Source organism: Morone saxatilis, unplaced genomic scaffold (assembly GCF_004916995.1).
Source record: "Morone saxatilis isolate NCDOM2014 unplaced genomic scaffold, NCSU_SB_2.0 Contig9, whole genome shotgun sequence".
In the NCBI taxonomy this organism is placed as follows: domain Eukaryota; kingdom Metazoa; phylum Chordata; class Actinopteri; family Moronidae; genus Morone; species Morone saxatilis.
The window spans coordinates 5,267,295-5,286,047 of NW_023340268.1; the positions used below are offsets into that span (position 1 = coordinate 5,267,295).

The 18,753-nt window shown below is 42.4% G+C and overlaps 1 protein-coding gene across 1 annotated transcript; it reads right to left on the reverse strand.

Annotated features, from left to right (window-relative positions):
• Window positions 1–2,414: 2,414 nt before the first annotated feature.
• hivep1 (HIVEP zinc finger 1) lies at window positions 2,415–15,522 on the reverse strand (the record flags this gene model as incomplete). Its single annotated transcript, XM_035681067.1, is given in 7 exon segments — window positions 2,415–4,139; window positions 4,427–4,959; window positions 5,684–5,785; window positions 6,531–6,706; window positions 6,816–6,949; window positions 7,054–12,851; window positions 15,469–15,522. Coding segments are annotated over 7 exon segments (7,922 nt in total), but the record flags the coding sequence as incomplete, so codon positions are not given.
• Window positions 15,523–18,753: the final 3,231 nt, after the last annotated feature.

An 18,753-nucleotide genomic window follows, 5' to 3' on the forward strand; every position in this document is an offset into this window, starting at 1 on the left:
ATTTATGATCCTTAATGAGATCAGGAAGGTGGTAGTCGAGAAATACAACAAACATTTAAAAGCCATAAATAAATAAACAATATCAGTAATAGGACTAAAACCTAAGACCATATTAGACTCTGTGTGTGTGCACTACAGTGATAGTGCCATGATAGTAATACGTTGTAGTAAAAATATAACTATTTAGAGAGTTTGCCCGAAGTTTTATTAAAAAAAGCTTTCTCTAGATTTCCTTACGTGATGAAAAATGTGTCACAAGGCGCTGTCTTCTGTTATTCTCGCCATACTTCAATATGTACGTCGAATGTGTACTAATCTACGATAGCGAAAGACACTTTGTAAATCTTAATTACAACTTTTATTATTATAGGACTAAAACTTTACTGGGACACTACAACATCACATAACCAGTGCAAACCTTTACATCTATGGTCCCTTTAAGTAGGATTCTTGCTGGAGTTTAAACATTTTGTCAGTCTTATTAATATATCATCAATGTTTGAAATACAGCTGTGTACATATAAAGATCAATATTTATAGCCCGTTTGGTTTTTCAATGATTATAAGGTCATGTTGTCCGTATTCACAACTGCTGTGTTTTTATTAATGAATGAATGATTACCCAAAGTCCAAACAAGCTCCGGAGTGGCTGTTAATCTAATGGTTTCCCTCCACCACCAGTTGTAGTAAACTGTGGAAACTTCATTTCCCTAAATCACATGTTGCTGTGGAAAACGACCTTGCTTGCGTGCTCAAAGTGGAAAAATCTCAGGTAGAGTATTCTGACATGCTGTAGCTCCGGAAACTGGTGCTACGAGTTTCCACTGTCCAGGAGGACAGCTTGTGCTAAAGGGAAGGAGGTGAGGACAGAAACAACCCAGCAGAGAAGCATTAGAGGCAGATTTCTAATGTTCTGGTTAAAATGTGGACACTCAAGTTTGGCCAGTTTAACCACACGGCTGCTGGGATGTTAGAGATTTGTTCTGACTCTGCTCGAGTTGTCGATCTAGCAGATGCACCAGCAGATAACGACCTCTAGGGGTCTCTGTTTGCTTTGCTATAGGTTCCCCCCTACAGGTTTCAGTCAGCCCTGCAGGAGGAGTGGGTAGAGCCATGGGGTCTGTACTATAGATGGATGAGTCACCTTCTGAATGTGTGAATGTGGTGGAACAAGGAGGTTATCACTGTACAGCCTCTTGTGATGAGAGAGATGTTTCCCCTCATTGAGGGACAGATTGCTATGTTTGGATGACTCTTCTTGTACAGTGGGTGTGAAATAAAACAAGTATAATAACTGATCACACAAGGAACACTCAGTTTTAATGAAGTGGTGTCATTGTGCTGATGAGAAGATCAAGAGGTTGTTTCCTGAGGAATCTAAATGATCTTTGTTGTACAGTAAGTGGGACGTTGAAGGAGGTCGAGTTGTTTTACTGCATGAATTTCTTCTATATTATTTTGCCAACATTAAAAAAAATGGTGTTATTGCAGTTTCTTCCTCTGTTGTTCTGTAAAAAAAGCAGAACAACACTGCTGAAGCAGACCTATTTAATATAATCATAGTGGGAGTAAAGGAGCCAAAGTCTTGAGCCAATTGAGACGATCACATAACTGGCTATTTATTTTAAGAAACATAATTCACTATCATGAAAGAAGCTCTATTTGGGCTCTGCAGCTCTGCCAGGGAGTAATGATCTTGTGCAGTTGCTGTAGATGATCAAATATTGATTATAAATATCTCTGATTAGCTGGAAAGTAACCGATCTATTAAAAAGATGCACACAAATATTACCCAAATTATAAGATCCTGGAAATACTAGCCATTGATTGAGCGAAAACCCAAATTAATTTGTATGTATTTATTTTTTAGCTCTAGTTAGAGCTGCAACTAACAATTATTTGAATATGTTACTGATTAATTTACCAAGTATTTTCTTAATTATTCATTAATTGTTTGGTCCAGCTAGCATCAATTATATTCTGTTTCAAAAGATAAAGAAAATCAGAAAATGTTCACATTTGAGAGACAAACCAGTGAATCTTTGCCTGATCAGATATAAAAATTGTTCCTAATTAATTTTCTTTCAGTCGATTCATTGTTGCAGATAGAAACGATTCTCTTATGTTTTGGTATAGAAATTGTGTTTCCTACAATATTAAATTTGACGTATAATCAAAGTAGATAATAAGAATACATTTCACAGGGACATACCAAAATCGATTTCACACCACAGTCCCACGTTTATAACACCCACAACAACACAGCTTAAATAGGTGTATTGACCAACTGATCGTCTATGATTCAACCTAAGAGTGTGTATGAACACTTATCTGAAATCAATGTCCAGTCCACCTTTAAAATATGTAGTGATGATATGTTTCTAGTGTTTAACTGACAAAATACAGTGAAACCACTTTAATATTTGTAAACAAATTTTTACTGATACAGTTAAGAATATTGATACAGCAATGTAAAGCTACCATAATGCACATACCTATGGACTTATGAATCATAATGGGCACTAGATGGATTATAATAAATAGTTGAACACAACATCTGTACACAGAAACATTGCCCCATAATCCATAGAAATGTACATATACCAGTACAACATTTATAATTCCATAAATTTACGAATGACAAATCCTCCAAAATAAAACTGATATCGTCCATTGTTAGGCCTCTCTTTACTTCTATTTTTTGAAATAAACACAAGCAACTACTCAATTTATAAGGAATTATGTACAGGTTCCTAAACAAGAAACTCCATAAAGGCACAATTGTCTATACAACATGTACAAAAAAAGAAATTGTCTGGAGCTGACAAAAAAGTAAAAACAAAATGATTGGTCGTCATTATAATTATCATATGATTGCACATACAATATGAATGTCAGCGTCTGTGCTTTGAAAGGTGATTTGCAAAGAAACAAACCCCTGAAAAGTGTTTTCAGTCTTACAAAGTGACAAGAATTACAAAAAGAGAACAAGAAGAGCTTTCCACTTGGGGGTTTCAGGTGGCAATGACCAGTCTGTCTTCATCATCACTGGATACCTCATTATAGTCATCAATTACCTTCTGCCAGCTGGTCACTGGCAGCGGTCTTGGAGGCGTGGGATCACTAGCTCCCTCAACTGATGACTCCTTAGCACTGTCTGCTCGGCTTTCAGTAGCTGGTGATCGATGCTGCTGTGGGGATTTATCCCTTTCTTCCCTCTCAACAGTCTGTGTGAGATCTCCCCCGCTGCTACCTCCCGGGCTAGACCTGCTGCCTGAGGTCACATCCGGGGAGCTGCTGACCTTCGAGGGGGCAGGCGGTGAAGCTGACGTGCAGCTCCGTAAAGAACCGAGCCCATGTTCACTTTGAGATGGCTGTGCTCCAGGAGCTTCAGGGCTGCCCTGCCTCTCTGAGGACCCAGGGAGAGGACTAAGGGTGGAGAGAGGGCTGAGAGAAGGGATGATGGCAGGCAGGGCGATGTTTAATATCTGCAGACCTGGGACATGTGTCTGGGGGCCGGTGCTGCTTTGGGAGGTGGGGTTGGCAGCTAAAACCTGCAGCCCAAGGGTAGCATTGAGGGTGAGCCCTTGCTGGTTCAGCAGCTGGGTGGATGCCAGGCCTGTGTTGGTCAGCCCCATGAGGTTCAGTGTCTCCAGACCTACTGGCTGTATTGTTTGAGCCTGCAGGCCAGTGACCTGCCCTAGGGGGAAGCAGGGCACAACACTGCTGATTGGTTCCTGGACCACAAGTGGCTGGGTTTGCAAGCCCTCTGGTTGGGGTGGGGTGTTGGGAGCTGGTAATGGGCTTGTGTTTCTGTGAATGACACTCACTGCTGGGATGGTGAGCTGGACGGGGCCAGCCTGGATTGGTACAAAGGTGGAGTAAGCTGCCAAGCCAGCGGGCACCAGCTGGATCCCCCCAACTGGGACCATGCTGTACGAGGAGCGAGAAGGCTGCTGGGAGTGCAGGGGCAGGTGACTGAAGAGGTGGGTCTGGGTCTCTGTTCCTAGTGTTTGGGATAGACCCTGTGGAGGAAAGTGCATGGGACCTTGAGAAGCATAGGAGGAAGTCTGAGTGCTCCGGTCCACTGGTATGCCTGATTCACTGGTCACCACAACAGGAGGGGCAGAGGAGGTGTCCTGTGAAAAGAGAGGAAAAATTTAATATTCAGTCTTGTTTATTGACCTTATTGTGGCACATTCCTAGCACATGTCAAGAGCTTAAAATGAAATTGTATTTGGGTCAATCCACCGAGTCTAATCAAAAATTATTAACACTATTCACCTTTTTTTTTATTTCAGAGCATTCACAGGAGCTTTGTGGAAGTGCCTCGCATGCAGGATTCAAAATAAGGGTGGGGACAGGACAGAAAGGAGGCAGGCATGGAGGGGTGGAGAGACACACAATGAGAATACATGGGTCTCACCTGGCCTATCTTGGAGCCCTTGCCTGGCACTGGGGGACTAGGGGGCACATCAAAGTCAGGGTAGTCGATGGACATCTGCCTGCATGGTGACACTGGGCTCATCATGTGCACTGACTCTGTATCTGAGGTGTAGGAGTCTGACGTGGTGGCAACAGGTGGAGGAGAGTAAGGAAGGGGCATTGGGCTGTAGCAGGACCCAGAGATGGATATCTGCTTGCTCAGGGACACAGGGCTCATCATGGGGACAGATTCTGAGTCTGACGTGTGAGATTCAGTAGCTGGAGGCTGGGAGAGAGGTAAGGACACTGAGCTGATTGACATCTGGGCTAGGAGGGCGCTAGGAGGGACTTCTGCCTCTTTAGAAGGGATATGCTGCGGGCTGGCGGAGACAGAAGGGTTTGTAGACAGGCCAGACTCTGCCTGGCTGTCATCCTCTTCCTCCTCGTTGTCATCATTCTCCTCATCATCAGGCCCATCGGAGTCATCACCATCTGAATCTTGACGGTCAGCACTGCCTACCTGACTGCGGTCTCCTGTAGATGAGAGAATATTTAAAAGGGAAGTCTATTCTTGGAAGTGGAACATATGAGTCATCAATGCTGGTAAGAAACGAGATAGGCCCCTTCCGTAGTATTGAACCACTTTCATTCATTAAAGATCTTCCATTATTGCACAGTGAGAAAATCCACTGAATGCAGTTCAGTGATGTTTTGTGCTGCTGCTGCATAGTTTCACACCCTAGACCACCATACGCCCCTGAGCTCCATCACAGGCAAAGAAGGAAAAACAAATATGCTCTTAGAGACTGGGACCATAGAATGCTTTCAGGCAGCTTCTCTCTCTCTTTTTTTTTTTTTTTTTCTAAAATTAGACGCAGCAATTTCCTCTTTCTAAACGCTGTGCATGCCGCCCACATGCGCTTTGAGTTAACAGAGGAAGAAGCTGCATTTAGAATTTCTAATTAGACCATGGCAAAGCTATTGATCGACATAGCAACAGAGCACAAGCAGGGACAATCCATGTTTTATATCTCACGCCATTAACAGGAGAACTATTTAAAGAAGGGCAATCCTGTTGTTTGAAACAAAAGCAAAAGACCTATCTGTATTAAGTCACTATTACATTCGTAACAATATACTGTTAATTATGTTAATAAACCCCTGAATCGACATATAAATTGATCATTTATAAGTTATGGCACACAATGATCCTTCTGTATTTCCCTCTAGGCTAAAGCTGTGCAGTGAAGCTCCATACCTGAGTCCTCTGCATCCTGATCCTCAATGAGACCCTCAGGAACCCCCATCTCCATGCATTTCTTACTGTGGGCCTTGGATTTCATGTGCTTGGTCAGATTTCCTGCAAGAAGAGAGGCAGTAAGGTCTTATGGGTGGGTAGAGCTTGAACAATAGCACAGAAGGAGTTTATGTAAGAGAATGCGGTCTTTGGGCAAGCTGTATGTAAAGGGTGAGTAACTGATAAAGACATTTTTAAATGAACGTGGGTTGCTCTGACACCAAGTACTGTTCTTCAGTGTGGCGTGGGTAGGCAAGTTCGATAAAGAATGGTGAATCATACTGTCTTGGTTTAAGAGATGGTGAAACAAAATCTTTTAATTTCATAGCTACTAAAAGGAAGAAGTGAACTGTAGCAGTTCAAGGCTATTCATTAAAAACATATTTTCTCAAATGTTAACTGGTCAAACATATTGTTCAGATGTAATATTAGTATACAATTTTATTTAAATGTGTGGTACTATATTCATCATGGTGTACAGTATGTGTATATCTAGTAATTTAGAAAGACATACAGTGCAGTATATTAAGGCAATTGTTTTAAAAAAACATTTAATTTTGAAATATTCTACAGCAAAACCTTTCTTCACTATATGTACTATATCTAGGATGTTTTTATGTATTTAATTGATTTTGTATAATTGATTTTTGTGAAGAAGATTAATCAAGAAGTTCAAATTTCTTGGTTCATAGGATCGGGGTTGATTGATAAAAGCATCTCTATCACATCAGAACATATGTACATGTGCAAGAGGAGTAGTGGCTTTAGATTTGTGGCTTTGAACACTGATCAACTACTGATTTCTAACCTTTTGTCTTAAAGGAGAAGTTGCAGTGGACACAGTGGTATGGCCGGACATCAGAGTGGGTGCGGATGTGTTTGCGCAGCATGCTGGGCTTCTTGCAGCGGATCCCACATTCCTCACAGATGTATTTACCGCGCCCACGTCCACGTACGTAAACATACTCCTCATTAGATTTGTATCTGTGGGGTTATAATCAAACCATGAGGGACACATAAGATAAAAAATCATGCAAAAATTGTAATAGCATGTAAAATGATGAATATATATTTTAATTGTTTTGAATCATACCCGCCATCAAATATTTTGACCCGTCTTGGTTCTGTTTTAGATGCCATGTCTTTGTCTGACTCGCTGCTGGCCTGAGTTTCTGGTTGCACTTTACTTCTGGTTTCAACTGATGTAGACTTCTGGGTTATGGGCACCTGCAAAAAGTAATCGACATAATTATTGATCTGATTTAAAGAAACAGGGCAGCAATATAAGAAAAACAAACATTTTACAAACTTTGCAGAAAATGTATTCTTACCCTGGGCATGACGTCTTTCAGCTTGCCTGAATAAGACAAGATATCAGATTTCCCGCTAGTTCTTATGGCCGACGTGTAGTGTATTTTCTTGGAGCTCTGCTTGGAGTCGAACAGAGACATGACCACTTTGGTGGGCAGCCCAAGTGGGTTGTGGTTGTTGGGGCTTACTGTCCAGACAGCGTATGCTGAAGTCTTCAGGTCAGTCTGTGGTACATGCAGAGGTTTCCTCTTCATCAGGAAACACCATGTGAAAGTGGTGGCAGTCTTCAGGCTGGGGAAAGACAGGCGATGACTATCTTTTGTGTTAACTACAGACACAGATGTAGTCAGTTTCATCTGACCACCATGGAAACTGGAGGGCCTAATAGGAGATTTGGCAGGAGTCCATCTCTGTTCCTCAGTTTTCTCTTGAGGCTTTAGAGTGTTATTAGCTGGTATGGAGGTGCTGTGGCTACCAGGTGTAGTATTCAAGGCAGGGCCTGCCTCCTCATGAATAACAATGCTTGTATCCTTTTCCAGCCCAGTACTGTCAGGTGACATAGGCTTAACATCATCAGTAGCCTCTGAGTCCTTCTCCCCATCTGTTTTAACCTGTGGCAGCGGTGGGGCCTCAGTTTCGATGGGACTGTCTACCGGTTCAGTTGTGCAAACCTGCCTAACAAGTGTTAGCTTCCGCTGTCGGGTAACCTCTGACATCTTGGAATTAAGATAATTGACTGACCTGCCATCAGTTAGACAGGCCACACCATGCTCATCCTTAGCCCGTTTTTGGTGCTTTTCCATGTAGATGTCCAAGCTGTTGGCAGGTGACAGCATTCGCTTACTTGAGGCAGTGGGTTCCTGCTGCGGGCACAGAGTTACTGATGCCAGTTTCTGTGTGCAATGTAAAGACCCAAGTGAAGGTGCTCGTTCTCCAGCATGGTTATGAGTGCTACCTGTTTGAGTTTGGGGCCTATCCTTCTTTGCAGTTAGTACAGTATGGGTATCGCTATCTACACTGTGAGTGGATGAGAGACTATTTTTATTGGACACAGAGGAAGCAGGGTGCATGTGCTCATGAGTTATGAGGATCTGTGGCAATGGTACAGCACCTGCTTGGGTCTGATCAAACTGGTCCCTTTGCTGTTCACCTGACAGAACAACAGTCTGTGTCTTAATCTCAGAGGCCTGTTGATTGGGTTGAGCAACATATACATTTTGGAGTACATCTGATGATTTTGAAATGTTCAGAATTGGATTGGCAATAGGTATTGTTAAAACTGGCATGGCTATCTGAGTTCCCTGTGTGCTGGAAAATGAAAATGTTTGGCTTGCTCTCAGAGCGGGACACTGCAGTTGGTATTTGGGCACAAAACATTTCTTTTCTGCAGAGTCAGCTGGTTTGTTTTGGACATTTTCACGACAAACTAAGATCTGGCTCAGTGGTTGTTGTAGCTTTTGGCATATTTGAACCCTTGATGTTTGATGCCAAGGGTGTGGAAGGCCGTGGACTTGAGGCTGCTGAGTCGGGCTACCCAAATGAATGCTTTGCACCATTTGCTCATTCTTTTGCACGGGGGATTCCTCAGTGTGCAGGATGAAAGGCTGAGCCAAGGCGCGCCTGTTGGCAATGTGAATCTGCTGGGATCTATTCTGAGTTAAAGAGCTAACATTTGTAATGGGAGGTTTGTCAAGAGGTATGACTTTCCGAACAGGTTGCTGACTCTCTGGGCCTATCTTTAGAGACATCTGGCGAACTAATGGCCCACGCCTCCTTTCAATAAGCGGGACCTGGGAAACTTGGGAAATCTGTCCACTTTTTGGCTGCCCAATAGGTGACAGAGATCTGCTGGGAGATACATTACCACAGTCAAAGGACTTGCTACGGTAGTCACATGAAATCTCAATAGAAGGTTGGGTACAAGTGATCTGTTCAGATGCGGCACGCCTCATCATTCCAGGCACACCAAGGGTGTTGAAAGCTGTTGGCAAACCTTGAGGATCTGGAATTTTGCTGACACACTCCCCTCGAGAAGGACTTTCTGACCTAGATGGCTCATCTCTGTCAAAAGAGGCTGAGATGCTGGAACAACGAGAAAGACTACTGTCCCTGCTGAGGCTTCGTGAGAGGCTGGACTCAAAACTGGATTCACCGGAGGAGTGGTCCATTTGAGCAAGACGAATTCTTTTCTTTTTTGGTGGAAGTTTCTCTGCTGGTAACTTTGACAAACTCTCACTTCTCTGAGGCCAACTGAACTGATCTGCAGGCTTATCTGCTGGCTCATTAGTTTGTGTTTCATGCTCTCTGTCGGGCTCCTCTGTGACCAGAATCTCAGGAACTTGGATGTTATTTTGACGAACCAGACGAGACTGATGGACAGGAGTTGAGTTTTCACAAACTGCTGCTACTGTGGCATCAGTGCATTGTTCCTTCCTTTGTTTTCCATAGTCAGCACTCTTGGGTTGAGATAATTTTTCATGGTAGCTGTCAGCTGAGACATTTGTTATTGCATCTGTTTTGAGCTTGTTCACGGGATCCTTCTCCATACTATCTACAGGAGAGGCCCTGTCAATAGATTCTGTCTCAAATGAATTGGGTCTGCTGAGAGAATTGGTGTGTCTAATGACTGAAGTACCACTGCCTTGCCTTTGCAGGTCTCCTTTACTAGAGGTGCTGATCTGGGTCTCTCGTATTGGCGAGAGTCTGGAATCTGAAGTATTAATACCTCTTGCTACGAGTTGAATCTGAGGTAGCTTTGACTGGTTGTTTTTGGGCTGTATATCTACTATTACATTATGCTGAGAAAAAGTCTGATTTGCCAGAGCTGTTGGTAGCTCGAAACTAACTGAACAAGGTGGAATGGTATCAGTAGGAGACTGATCATCCTCATCGCCAACACTTTTCATTTTCCTTCTCTTCCTAAATGATGTCTGTTGATCAAGTATCACTGGACCAGTGGTTGATCTAGGGACTACAGGCTGCAGTATGTTAATATGAAAAACATCTTGATCTGTTTCTTTAACAGCAATTGGCTTGTTTTTTGGACCATGAAGCTCCGAGCAATAGAACTTCTTGTGAGTTTCAAAATTTTCTAACTTTCTGTACCGGTTACGACAAGTTTCACACTCATACATTGTGCCTTTATTCTGCTGAGGCTTTCTGTTTCTGTCCTGATGATGCTCAAAAGATCTGCTTCTTTGCATCAGTTCTGCGGAACTGCTTGGACCATGATAGCCCTCATCCATGGAGCGTACAGTAGGGAGGCCTTGCCCCTCACTTGTGGAAAAATCTTCCACTGCTGCCTGTCTGACTAAGGTACGAGAATGTATTGCTGGATTTGGGGTTGATGGGGCTGACGAAAAAACATCATCATTCAGCGAACTAATTTTGTCATCAAATGACTGACAAATTCGCAGAGGGTGGGGGAGGGGGGCAACATTAAGGGGAAGAGCAGAGTGTCCTGGTGTAGTAGGCATAGAGTTACTTCTTGTTATTGGCAAACAATCCATTGACGGATACTGAGAAGGTACAGAGAGAAGAAATACTGGCTTCGATTTATCTGTGGGAGTGAACGGGGATTTAGGGATGTCTGAGCTGGAACTTGACCTTCTTCCCATTGGTTTAAGATCAAACTGAAAAGAGTCTTTAAATATGTATGATTTAGGGGAATCTATGCTCCCTCTCCTCGAGAGAGATGTCCTCCTTGGCTTTACACTGTCCAGCTGCTTGTTGTCAACTACTGCCTCATTATCAGATATCAACTTTGAAATTCGTTCTTCCAGAGACAGTGCTTTGGCTTCTAACGGTGGACGCATCTGTCCTTCTGTGGCCCGTGGCTTCTGCTCAGCTGCTACATGCATTACTGTGGCAACCACAGGAGGGATGTTGGGTATATTCTTGGCAATGTCAATGTCCACTGGTGGAGTTATCTTAACAAATGGACTGGGTGGACTCATGGCCTGGTCAGCACTCTCCGAACGTGAGAAGTAGCCAGAATCTGTACTTCCCAAACTCCGGGGACTAAGTAGACACTTCACCTGTTGCTGTTGAGAAAAGTCTGTTGCTTGTTGCCTCTGAAGCTGAGCGTGTCCACCCAACAGTGGAGACTTACACTGTTGGTCCTCATCCTCACTCACAGCATCTAGTGAGGGATTTGTACCGTCCACCTCTTTCAGAGATGACAGGACTGTAATGCTTGATCTCATATTGGCAGTCTGGAACTCTCGTTGCCGTTGTGCAGCAGCTTGCTCGGGGGCTGCACCTGTAACTCTCGGGCTATCTGCCCTCAGCGGAGAGACATTAACTGGATATACGACAACTTTTGGAAGTGCTGCTGTCACTTTGGGTTCATGAGCCCTCTGACCAGGGGCTGGTTTAATTGACTCAAATACAGCTGATGAGTCAACTTCCCCATGGCTTGCTTGGGTTGTACCTGCACTGTGTAAACTATTTTCAGACAAAGCTGCCACACTGCTCTGTGATGAGTCAGGGTCCAAGTCTGCAGTGCTACCTTCCTCATCGCTGTCCCCGCTCTCCTCCGCCTCTGAATGTGTACCGAGGGCCTTGTCAGATTCTTGAGATAGCGATCCACCTCCAGATTCAGAGCGTGCAATCAGACCCAGTTTTATAGCATGAGCATGTGATTTCTTGTGCTTGTACAAGTTGCTCTTGGTTTTGAATGAAAAGCCACAAGTAACACAGGGGTATGGTCTTTCTCCTGTGTGAGACCTGATGTGTTTGAGCAGCACACTGGGTTTTGCACATGCCCGGCTGCAGTATTCACAAACGTACTTTCCTGGTTTCTTAGGCTTTTGGTCCTTGTAAACCTGTTCAGTGCCAAAGTTCATTACGGTGGTCATCTGAACTTGGTTGCTGCCGGGTGTGACTGGGACCTGAATGGTGCTGGGAACACTTGCTGAGAGGGACTGGCATGTGTGAACAACTGGTGGTTGGCTTTGTGGCAAAGTGTTGGACCCTGAAGGGACAGGTGCATGAGTTATAGTGGATGGTCCAGTATTAAAGCTCATGTGCAAGCTTGGCTTTTCTGGATTTGAAGCAACAGGCATAAAATGCGGTGTAGCAAGCGGAGAAGACTGCATGGGAGTAACCTGTGTAGATGTCTGCCCATTTCCATGTAGTGGGGATGCAATGCCAATAAAGTTGCCTTGTTTGTCAATATAATAAGTCTGCATATTGCAAGGTTGGGTCTGAAGACCAACATTTACAGCTGGCATTGTTGTTAGTTCACCACTAGATTGAGCATTTAGGGCAGAAGCTGGTTTTCCAATGACGTGCAAGCAGTTTTTCCTCTCGGCCAGTGTACTAAAGTCAGGCTCCATGGCCTTAAGTAGAACATCAAGTGGAGCACTGCTGTGGTAAGGATCTCCCTCAAAGCTGGGCTCTTGGCTCTTACTGTCCTTGGGCTGAGACACTTTGGCAGTAATCAAAGAGCCCTCCTCACCGTCAGTGGGTTCAAGTGATGGTGGCCTTGAAGACGTTTCTTCCTGTTTCAGCCTTTCAGCGTCAGTGGAGGACGACCCCTTGTGAGGGGATGCTGCAACTGGTTGGGCATACTGTGGGTCTGTTTTCCCACTGGGTGACGTTGAAGGATTGTGAGAAGGACTGTTGGAGGAGGAGCAGCAAGATGGTGTAGTTCCCTTGGATGGTGGTCCGTGGAGTACAGTTTCAGATGTTTTCAACTGTAGGGGCTTCTTCACTGGAGATTTGGGAATTTTCTCTAGCCGGTTCTCTGCAACAACCTTTTTCCTCTTCAGGCCTTTTATGTTATCTGCATTTCTTCGACTGCTTTCAGATATCCCTGTAGAGAGAGAGAGAGACGGAGGGAAAAGCAGAGTTGGTACAATAACACCATCTTTTCCCAACACTCACACACCATATGGGCAGAGTAAGCTCAAAAGTCCCTTTTGAGAAAATAAATTGTATTTCCTGTGCTGGATTGTTGGAATTTGCTTATTGGTTTACGAAACTAAATTAAAAATTAGAGTGCAGATAATTTTAGCATGTATGTATTTGGTTTAGGGATAAAATGAGGACATGGCATTTCTTTTGGAGAAGAAAAAGCAAACAAGTACTGTTTTAATTATTTTTATTATTAAATAGTACCTCCTAATTAGAGTACCTTTATTTTACTCCTCACTATTGTGAAATATTATTTAATTAAATGTATTAATTCATTGACCATTAGGGTTTGCTGAAGGCTTTCAGACTGAATCAAAATTAATATTCTTGTTTGAATTGCTTTGTTAAAGAGCCATACAATCATTCAAAACCAGCAATTTAATGCTGATGAACACACACAACACATATCTAATTTTAACAGTTTAATTACATAATAAACTTACATAATTGATATATAACATTAATGGCTGTTATATAACACAACAGCTATTTAAGTGTCGTTAAAGTGCATTACCTTCCACGTTAAATTTCTGAAACGCTTGAATGCAGTAACTCTGAATCTTCGTTGTTTTTTATCAATAACTTCTTTTGTTGAAACTGGATGGGATATATTCTATAATTTAGACACATCACCCTTACTTTCATTTATTTGCTGTATGACTAATACCACAGGGGCCCACGCTTCTTTACATAAGTAAACAATAATTTTTCCTTTTCTTTCTTTTCAGCTCCTCAACGTATGTAGGCTTGGCTGATCAGAAAATGTAACAAACAAATCTAAGACGGTGCATTCCAATATTAAAGCAGAACTGTTTTTAAAAGGGCGCACCCATACCATGGTGTCCCATAATTCCTCATGTTGGCCGTAGTGATTCAGGCAAGTGTTTTTAAGGACATGTTGCATAAGATTAGCAGTGCCCTGTCACAGTTTCCTGGCCGTGTAGGTATTTCCCAAGATGAGGTCAGGGTTCCTTCACGGCCTCTAGCATAATTAGATTGAGGAACGCTTGGCTTTGCAGAAGTTAATCCATTCTCCACACAAACATGCAACCAATGAGCATTTAAAGCAGCACACAACCAATGTAAAATGTTCTCAGAGCAAAACCCTGTGATTCTTTTTTTAAATAACTCAACCTAAAAGACACCGTATGAAGAAACACATTTGTAACAACTGCTGCTGAAAGACATGGGAAAAGAATTAGTTCTTCCTTCCCACTACTAGGACAAGTCTGCAAAAGAGATTCCATGACTTCACCGCAGCTTTTCCATCGTAAAAAGTACTTCATAAACAAACAACATTTGTCACTGTCTGTCTTTAGCTGTAACTTTTATGGTTAGAAAAATCTGTTTTGGCCATCTGCGGTTAAAAATAAAATTCAACCAGTTAAAAATAAAATCATCCAATCAGCAAATTCTGTCAAACAGTACTGAAGCTTTATATTATTTCACTCCCCATAGAAAGAGCTATTGACAGAACTAACTTATTTCTAAAGGCTATTTTCAAAAGGGATTATCCTTTGACTGGCAGGCTTCAGGACATCGGTACCTGCTGTACTGTGAGAGGGGGATTGAGATATTCTTATTTGTGTTCTTTCTATTTAACGTCTCTATCCAATCTCAATTACAGTAGATGATTCAATCAAAGCTTGCATGCCCTGCAAATAAGCTGGGTGTTTTTTAAAAGGACTATGTTGCAGTGATGAGGTAAGCTCAGCTTAAACAAAGAACACGAAGCTGCTTCGGCTCAACCAAACAGGGTTTTCTATTTGAATCTAGTTACATAACAACCCACTTAACAAAGGAAAATGTTCTTCATATGAGTAATAGTGACATTACTGTTGTGTTACTGCGATGCACAATGTTCTTTATATGCAAACATAAATATCAAATTTCAGAATGTTGCAGTTGCAGAATGTGAAATGTGAATTTAAAATTATAATTATCACAGGTCACTGCTAAAACACAAGAGCACATTCAGGGTCAAAGATATTAAAAACAAAGTTTGTGCCAGCACTGACCTAAAACCCTGCTGTTGTAAAATATTCACTCAGGAACGTTAAAGCCAAATAAAACTTTTATATTACAAATAGTTTTACTGAAGCAGAAACATTAAGCGTGATGGCTGCTGCCAAAATCCAGATGCTACACAGCAACTGGATCTGCTATTATAACAACTAGTAACCAAATATTATTAACTCCATGTGCATGTAAATATAGCATTTCCTTATAGGACATAATAAATCAATGATAGTTCATAAAGAAAATTCTGATAAGGCAACACTGCAATGATAAAAACACCATGTAAAAACCTATTTCTGCACCACTAATAAAAAAAACCTTCACATTCCAGACTAGTGATTTACATTTGTTTTGTGCTGCTTTTAGTGAAAATCCAGAGGGATCAATCATGTTATTCCTTTTAAACTATCAGTTGTCAAATAAGAAAACGTCCATTCAAATGAAAGAAAAAACAAGTATTTACTTTTCATTCCAAGTCTGGTTAAAAGATCTCTTACCTTTCTGTGAGCCTTTGGGGTCTTTAAGCTCTTTCTGTGCCTCTTCGATTTTATCTGTGAGACAAGAGCAGAAACCATTTTCAGCACAGAGAACAGTGTTGCACAGATGCACACAGACTCTCTCTCCACAGTGAAGGCAGTGCAGAATGTAACTAATGATACTGGGGATGCTTCCCACACGGCTGTAGCAGGATGAAGGTCTTTCAAATGAAAAACAGATATTCTTCCATAGCTGAGAGAGTGCACTATTCCATTATGGAAACTACTGTAATCATGAAAGGGGCAAGCCTGTGCACACACACAATAACACAACCATCCAAGCACACCCACTTAAAGAAATAACAGCACGAGTGTGTGTGTGATACACAGGTTAAGTTTGCAAATAAGTCACTATGGTGAGTTCATTCTCATTATCGCAGAGTGAGCACTAACCCACGGATCAATTTGCGTATTGAAATACTGTTTACACCCCTCGGGGAAGACAAATTAATTCCACTCAGGTTTTCTTTACATCACAATCATCACCCACAAACCAGCAGGTGAATAACCTGTTTGTGTATGAACCATATGGATGTGTGGGAGGTGACGCAGTATTCACTTTGTGTTACTGTGATCAATATTAATTATATATGCTGCTCAATGTGGCGTGAATGGGTTATACACAGTGGAATAGAGGCAGAGAGAAGAGGTAAACCCTCTATTTTCCTGCACGGTCACTACCACCGACTGTGGGAGGAGGTGTGTACATCGGGAACGGGTACATACATGTCCAAGCCTCATTAGTTCTTATTTGTTTAAGCAACAGGTGATATTGGGAAAGATTTATAAAAACAATAATACAAATACCAAGTGATAAAATATAAACAGTGCAAACTCTAGTTTAACAATTTGTTAAATTGAGGAAATCTGGTGTGCCATCAGCAGGTTTTTTTCTGTTTTTTTCCTCACTTTTTATTATGTGAAACATATTCTGAGCTGCTACAAGACAGTTTTGTTTACAGTAAACTATAACAATCACTTTCTGCTGGATAAGATACATGTGAAAAACTAATCTGCTTCTTTTTTTCAAAAAAAACCACCACTTTTTTTGGTGTAAATCATTAAAAACAATAACAGTGAGCCTTCTACATGTGCAGGCGAGCATGCAACACACTAACATTAGTCACAGAGGAAAATGGGTGATTACTAGAGAAGTCGAGCATGTTTCTGCCTCCCATGACCATGAAAACTAGACGGAAAAATAAACCCTCTGTGGTTTTGTGCCCTGCACATGACATTAGAATGCGAGACGCGTCCTTAAGGACCAATGGTAACAATTTTGTCCTAGATTGCACAAATGTTAATGGAGGGTGAAAGAGGATGTTCTGTGGTTCTCAAAATCACAGCGCGATGCCGGGAATACTCGGAGGAGGGGTGGACACAAACGGGCCAAAGAAGAGGTCAGTGGATTATGTCATCATATATATGTGTGTGTGTGTGTGTGTGTGTGTGTGGTACTATAGTCACACCCTTCTCCATCTCTCTCTCTCGGTTTGTCTGTATATCCCAGGCACACGCCACAGATTACATAATGCGTCCCCACCCCTGTGCTGCCGTGGAGCAAAACAAAGGCACCCTGCCAGCAGAAACACAGCAACCGAGGCTCATGAGGAGAGGGCAGAGTGTTTGTTTATGTGTCACTTTGACAGAAAGGTAGACAGAGAGGAGAGGTATGTGACCATGTGAACGCCCTCTGACAACAGGAATCAGGTAGGTTGTGTTTTCCCTGGCAAAGACACTGGCACGGTGTTTCTCCACACAGAGAGGATCCCGGAGCAGAGTTACCTCAACCTCACAGCTTCCTCTAGCAAATGACGGCGCTACTGCAAACCAATTTGAGATAATAAATGCTTATTTTAGTGGTCAGGAGATTTGGAGGTAGAATTTTTCTAGCATATGCTCCATTGTTTGCACAGCTTGATACATATGTCTTTTATTAGACCACACTGGCGAACCGAGGCATAAGTGATTACTGCCCTACAAAAATCGTATTAGTGGTTCTATATGTTAGGAAACCAGAGTGTAAGCTACTATAGATCAGATTGCACTTACATAACAAGCCACAAACAAGACCCAACTCAATGCTGAATGACACCCATGAAGTCGAGCTCCGAAGCATGGAAAAGAACAGGAAACACCAGCCCAAATGAGTGGAAAGGGACAAGGCAGCGTTACCCTCAAAAAAGGACCCAAAAAAAATATTCCATCCACAGTGCCCGAGTTATTAAGACAGCAGGGAATGATTATAGGGTCGTTCATATTTCCCTCATTATGCCTGTTGGGGTTGCTGAGGTGGTCCGGGTGATGGCTCCATATTTCATCTGAAATCTGTGTAATCGTCCTGTAACCACGGGAAAACAATAAAAGGAATGTACACAAATGTTGCGTGTTGCCGGTGATGAAAACCAGAGCAGATTGTGGAACATGACCACGAAATTTGAGGGCAGGGAAAGAAAACATAGTTTGAGGGTAGCGAACACAAAAGGCCCCACTTAGAACTAAACTGTTTACAAGTGTGGTCTCAAACAAAACAGGAAAAAAAAATTCCATAATTTGTTAAATGCTCAGAGTATTTACTTAATACTGTGCTGAACATACTGCAGACGAGTCACACTGTAATTCCTTTTGCAAGGACTTCTGCTAACTGATGAAAAAAAACACACAAAAACCTACCAAGAATCTGCAAAGCACATTGACCCACTTGCCTCAGGGGCTCAGAATGCTTAAGCATGCTGTAACATAAGCAAAAAGCACTGTCTGTCTTTAATAATTTAGTAGAATATGAGTCAATACACTCTACTAGCGTTACTTAAACAAGGTTGTGATATTGCATCAAATCACAAAAGAGATTTATCTAAGTGTGTTAAGCACGGCACGATGATAAAATAAGATGTACTGTTTGTCTTATTTATTCATCTTCCTCTCCTTTATCTCTACCTGCCCTCCCTAATAACTCTCCTCATACAGCACTGCTTTGACAGCAGTCCCACAAATGAGCAGACAAAGCCAGCGAGGTGGCGGGGGAAAATGCAGATCGAAGTTCACCCTGAGTGTCAAGGTGGCCGACTCGTGGTCTTTGATCTGTGCAACGTGATATTAAGGATATGCAAGGATCAGGCAGGGAGGGACCAGAGTGGGCGTGTGCATGTTAATTAGGCAGTAGTTTGTGGGCGAGGGAGTCAGTCCAGTCTCCTCACTGGTCGCTGTCATGACAACCACGAATCTTTAATACAACCCCCCCCCCCC